The sequence below is a fragment of the Medicago sativa genome, chromosome 3 (genome assembly GCF_051527215.1).
Source record: "Medicago sativa cultivar Bolivia chromosome 3, Bolivia_mono, whole genome shotgun sequence".
NCBI lineage: Eukaryota > Viridiplantae > Streptophyta > Magnoliopsida > Fabales > Fabaceae > Medicago > Medicago sativa.
This window is the reverse complement of record NC_140751.1, coordinates 86,006,514-86,012,513: the sequence shown is the minus strand read 5'-3', so window position 1 is coordinate 86,012,513 and position 6,000 is coordinate 86,006,514. Positions and strand designations below refer to the sequence as shown.

General features: G+C 36.9%; 1 protein-coding gene across 1 annotated transcript; it reads left to right on the top strand.

The window, feature by feature from the left end:
- On the top strand, positions 1-4,509 carry LOC146941297 (DnaJ heat shock amino-terminal domain protein). Its single transcript, XM_085755058.1, has 3 exons — positions 1-122; positions 218-350; positions 1,900-4,509. Exon 3 carries the CDS (start codon positions 2,009-2,011, stop codon positions 4,121-4,123), a length of 2,115 nt encoding a protein of 704 aa, XP_085611184.1. The 5' UTR covers positions 1-122; positions 218-350; positions 1,900-2,008; the 3' UTR covers positions 4,124-4,509.
- Positions 4,510-6,000: the final 1,491 nt, after the last annotated feature.

The following is a 6,000-nucleotide window of genomic DNA, read 5'->3' as shown; positions in this document are numbered from 1 at the left end:
AACAGCAAAGCAAAGTAGTAAAATTGGGGGAAAATAGATTCTTCACCACTTTGACAGATGGGTCACTGTATATCGTGACCGTCTTCTCAGATTCAAATTCCAAGCTCTTTCTCTCCAATTAGGTAATTCCATTTTGCTCATAATTTCCACTTCACGAAAAATTTCGTGTTGATTTTTTCTTTGCTAACACTTTTCGTTTGATTTCAAACGCGCGCAGGTTTTTAGGGTTTTCATTTTCTGAAGATTTTCAAGCTCAATTGTGCTTTCTGTTGCTTGTTTCGAATTGTTCAGCTACTGTAGATCTATGGCGGGATTCTGTTAACTTCGAAATTCGTGTCATAAAATCACAGGTTGATTTCCTAACACTTCGCATTCCGTTAACCTTTTTTTTTCTTATTTTCAGATTTTTGTAAGAATTTCGAATATTTTTGCGTTGTGTGAATTTCATGTATCAATTGGATCAATTTTTTTTTTTGGTTTGTGCAGTAGTTTAATTTTTTTTTTAATTTTGATGATTCAAATTTTGTGATTTTGATTTGTGATTAGTTCAATCGAGCTAATTGATCATGGAATACGCTATTTTTTTAATTATGTTGTGTTAGTGTATGTAGTTTGGAAACGAATAGTTGATTACTGAATGTTGTTTATTTATGATGTTATTATGATTATGAAACTGGAGAAGGTGCTGTTAGTTGCATTTTGGTTTGGCAAACAAGTTATAACTATATGATTTGTGGCAGTTTGCAGTTCATTTTTATGTCGACTTTGTGGAAGAAAAAGCAAATAAACTTATAATCTAAAATAGCGCGTTTCTGAGCAAGTTGAACTCGTCTTATTTTAAGTGTTGGTAAAAACCTGGTATGAGGAGAATTGAAGTATTGGAAATATGTTTTGGTTATGTGGACGGATTTTGTATGAGTATTCGAGTAGGATATTATTGTATATTATTGCTATACCTTAAGGTATGTTTGGATGAAGGGTTTTGGATGGGAGGACTTATTTTTCTTTGATTATCAAATATATTTCAAAATATGGACTTCGCCGTCCAAAGCCCTCCTCTCCAAACTCTTCAAAATCCAATTCCCAAGCATACCCTATACAGTGTTGTCAAATCTCAGCCACGGCGGATATCGGTGGCGGGTTTTTGGCTTTCTGCCATGTGGCCAATTTTGTGAAGGATGGTGATGCCACGACGTCATACATCGGACATGGTGGTGCTATATGTCAGCCGGTATGGCGGGTTTTTAACTCTCTGCCATGGCCGGCCATCGACAACACTGACCCTATGATTTGCCTGTAAAAAAACTCATGTTTACTTTCTGCTCTTTAAAAGTGTACTTGATTATTTGATTAGGCGTTGTAACTATATATGTCAGTGCTACATCAGTTCTATGCATTGATAGGCTGACTTAATTGCAAAATCTGTTTCTACATAAGTTCCACTTGAACTATAATTAAGGATCCAGGATTTCTTGATAGAAAACAAGTGCTGACATTAGCATTGTTATTCCTGTGTATCTTGTTTCCATGAAATCACATCAGAATCAGGCCTTGCTAGAGATCATGTCCTTATTTTGTAATTGGGCAACATTTACACTTTAATTAATAACACGTCACTCTTTGACACACATAACATATGTTGTTTCATACAGGTGCCCATAGAAATTCTTTATGATACTCAATGCATGAGACCCCATGTTTAATCATTAAAATATAAAAACTGAATATTCTTACAAGTTGCTCACATAATTTCAGAATTTATAGTCTTTTTCTGTAATAGCTTTGAATATTGATGTGATGCATACTTTGAAAAGCTGGTTTGCTTATAATTGTTGCCCATCACACCTAAATCTCTAGAATTTTAGTGGTAAATCTCAGTTTGTTTCTCTGTTGGTTCAGGTACAAGGGGTTTCCTCAAGCAAAGGTGGCTTGCTATAAAGTCCAGTTTTCGTGTTTAAATCATTTGTCTTTTAGCTAAGTGTGGAGGCAAATATATCAAAAGCTGGAAATGATGGAGTGCAACAAAGATGAGGCAGTCAGGGCTAAAGAAATAGCGGAGAGGAAATTTTCTGAAAGGGAATATATTGGTGCAAAGAAGTTTGCTATCAAGGCTAAAAATTTGTATGCTGATTTGGAGGATATTTCCCAGTTTTTGACTACTATTGATATTTATATATCTGCTGAGAACAAAGTAAGTGGAGAAATGGATTGGTATGGTATACTTGGAGTGAGTCCCTTTGCTGATGAAGAGACTGTTAGAAAGCAGTACAGGAAACTGGCTCTCACCCTTCACCCTGACAAAAACAAGTCTTTAGGTGCAGAGGGTGCATTTCAGCTGGTTTCAGAGGCATGGAGTTTGTTATCAGATAAGACCAAGAGACTAGAATATAACCAGAAGAGGAGTTTGAAAGGCTTCCAACATACTACTCCAAACCGTGCTGGGCATCCATCAAATGTACCTAGTTCAAATGGTTATTATCATTTTAAGAAGAATGCAACTTCAAATGTGAGGTCTGGGAATCATAATGCTCGGGCTCCTGCCACTTCTGCCCCTCCACAGAAAAAGGCTGAAACCTTTTGGACTATCTGTAATAAGTGCAGGACACATTATGAATATCTCAGAGTTTATTTGAATCACACTCTTCTATGTCCCAACTGTAATGAAGCTTTTGTGGCCATAGAGAGGAGTCCTCCTCCCAATGTTTTTAAGCCATCAAGTTTGCCCTCCCATCAACAGCACCAGAATTCACAACGTCATCCTGGAAGTAATAATTCAAACCTTCAGTGGGGTTCCCACTCCAGAATGGCTGGTTTTGGTAGCACCGATGGATCGTCGTCTGTTGCCGCTCAAGCTGCAAGTGTCGTGCAAAAGGCAAGTGAGAAAGTGAAGAGAGAAGGAGCACCATCAATTGCTGAATGGGAGAGGATTCAAATGTCTAAGAAGGCTGATGGTTCTATGAAGAAAAGGAAGGCAGATGATATTCGCGTTAATGGCTATCCAGGATATACGGCAAATCATTTTGCTACGGGATCTGGAGCAGCAGGTTTGGGCAGTTTCTCTGGATCAGGAAAGGCTAACTTGGAAAAAGAAAGGACTTATGGTTTTTCAGGTCTTGGAGGCAAACATTACAGCATACGAGAGTTGTCATTGTTTGAGTTACGAAACATGTTGATGGATAAGGCACGGAATGAAATTAGTAAAAAACTTGAAGAATGGAGGTTAATGGCTGAAGCTAAGATTGTCAACAAGAATAAGAGACAGAAAAACATATTCAATGACAAAACAACTGGTTCAGAGAAGTATGGAGAGTCCAATGTTAATGGTAACAAGCATTTTTCTGTTGATTCTTTACCTGTCACATCTGATGGTACAGTTAAGAAGAGCCAAGCCTATGTTACAATCAATGTTCCGGATCCTGATTTTCACAATTTTGACCTGGATAGAGCTGAAAGTTCCTTTGCAGAGGACCAGGTCTGGGCTGCTTATGACGATGATGATGGAATGCCTAGATATTATGCTAGAATTCACAAGGTGATCTCCACAAAGCCATTTAGAATGCGGATTAGTTGGCTTAACTCTCGAAGCAACAGTGAATTGGGCCCAATAGATTGGGTAGGTTCTGGTTTTTATAAAACTTGTGGGGATTTCAGGACTGGCAAGCATGAAGTATCTGAATCATTAAATTCATTTTCACACAAGGTTAGGTGGACAAAAGGCACCAGAGGAGTTGTCCGCATCTTTCCAGGTAAGGGGGAAGTCTGGGCACTTTATAGAAACTGGTCTCCTGATTGGAATGAACATACTCCAGATGAAGTGATACACAAGTATGACATGGTGGAAGTGCTTGATGATTTCAGTGAAGAGCAAGGTATATTAGTTACTCCCCTTGTTAAGTTTCCTGGCTTTAGGACAGTATTTCGAAGGCACCAGGACCAGAATGAGGTTAGGAGGATTCCTAAAGAGGAGATGTTTCGATTCTCTCATCAGGTTCCTAATCACTTGCTCAGTGGCCAGGAAGCTCATAACGCTCCAATAGGTTGCCGAGAGTTGGATCCAGCAGCTACACCTTTAGACCTCCTTCAGATAGCAACAGAAGCTAATGAGGCAGCAGGTAATGTTTAGAAAACCTGAGTAAGACACATAACCTTAAGTTCAGTTCTTCTGAAGAACATGCATTTTGAATAGGAGAGAGGATGCTTCAAAACCTTATAAAGCAGAAATGTTCAAATGAGGATGGCAAACAAAAAATGGGATAGTAGATGATAATGCACAACATCGTGTGACTGTTTATGCAATAGGTCTGGGAAATTAAAATTAAAATTTGATGAAATACACCCTCTTACTCCACATTTTGATTTTGTAAGCCTGACCCAGATAATCTCTAGTGTCTTTTGGTTTTTTGTTGTATAATTTTAAGACATGTTATTCCTAGACTATATATGGATGTCCATACTCATGGTGAACACAGTTATTATTATTCATCAATCTGCAAGCAAGATGATTGATTATACTGTTCTTGGATTTCATGCCTTCCCTGTTTGGTAATTTGCTTTTCCAGTTTATGGAGAGGCCTTTACTTGCGTCTGATTCATTTGCTTTTCCAGTTTTTGAAGTAATTCTTTTATAATATGAAGCGAAAATAGCATTTTTTTTTTTTAAAAAAAAAGTTAAAAAACCATCTCTATTATCAGTATCCAAATATTATTTTACATAAGTTTTTAAACAAATGTACATGTTACTGTGTGATCTACGCTGGGTCGTATTATGTGTATATTATGTCTATGGGTTTGTATAAAGATGAACCGAGTATAAAAAACTCGCTTGGCAGGGCAATGTTGATTATATACTCAATCAATAGCGGTTGATTATTTTTCAGTTTTTTCTTTTTGTTTTTGTGGAATTTTGACGTTTCAAGTTTTGGTGGGGGGCCGTTATGTTATTTTTAGGGCTTTGTTCTTTTTTGCAGATGAGATATTTCACGAAGAATGTTGTTCACGCTTCACTCAATGTTAGGAAACACTAGTAATTTATCAATATAACTTCATCGGCAGTTAACTGCCGATGAATTTTAACCGACGGCAGTTAGCTGTCGATGGGTATTTACGTCTTTTTCTGGTGTGTTTCAGCCTTGTTTGAAGTGTGAGCAACAATTTTCATATTTTACTTTGACTAATGTCTACGAGTTTGTTTGAAAATGAAACCGGAATAAAAAAACTTTTTTGACAATGAATCCATCTTGGTTGACATTGTTGATTATGCACTCAATCAACGATGAACTGATTCTCTAGAGTTTGATGGATTGTTTTCAATTTTTTCTTTTTCTTTTTGTGTATTTTTCTTTTTGTGTATTTTTTAATGTTACAACTTTTTGGTGGTGCGCGATTATGTTAGTTTGGGGGCTTTGTTGTTTTTTCATAGATGGGATACTTCACTTTGAAATAAGTATGAGCCAAAGAATCTATCTTGGTGGACATCGTTGATTTTGCACTCAATTAATGGTGGACTAATCCTTTAGACGATTGTGGTTGATTATTTTACAGTTTTTCTCTCTCTTTGTTTTTGTGGATTTTCGATGTTACAAGTTTGAGAATTGCTCTTCTCCCTTTTGTTTTTGCTCATTTCCGTCTTACGTGAGTTAACTCAAACGCACTTATGTGAGTTAATTCACGTTGAAAATACACCTACGTGAGTTAACCTACGTTCGACTTTTTTTTTTATGGGAATGAGCAATTCTGAATGGGAGAAGAGCAATTCTCTACAAGTTTTGGTGATGGGCAATTATGTTAGTTTGTGGGCTTGATGTTCTTTCGTAGATGGACTACTTCACTTTAACCAGTGTCTACAAGTTTATTTGAAGATGAAATGAGTATAAAAAACTCGCTTGGCAAGGAATGAATCTATCTTGTTGGACATTGCTGAATATTCACTCGATCAATGGTGAACTAATCCTATAGAATGTGGTTTGATTGTTTTTCGATTTTATCTTTCCTTTACTTGGA

What these genes read in the sequence shown, in the direction of transcription:
- LOC146941297 (XM_085755058.1), top strand. Translation starts at nt 2,009, where the DNA reads ATGATGGAGTGCAACAAAGATGAGGCAGTCAGGGCTAAAGAAATAGCG.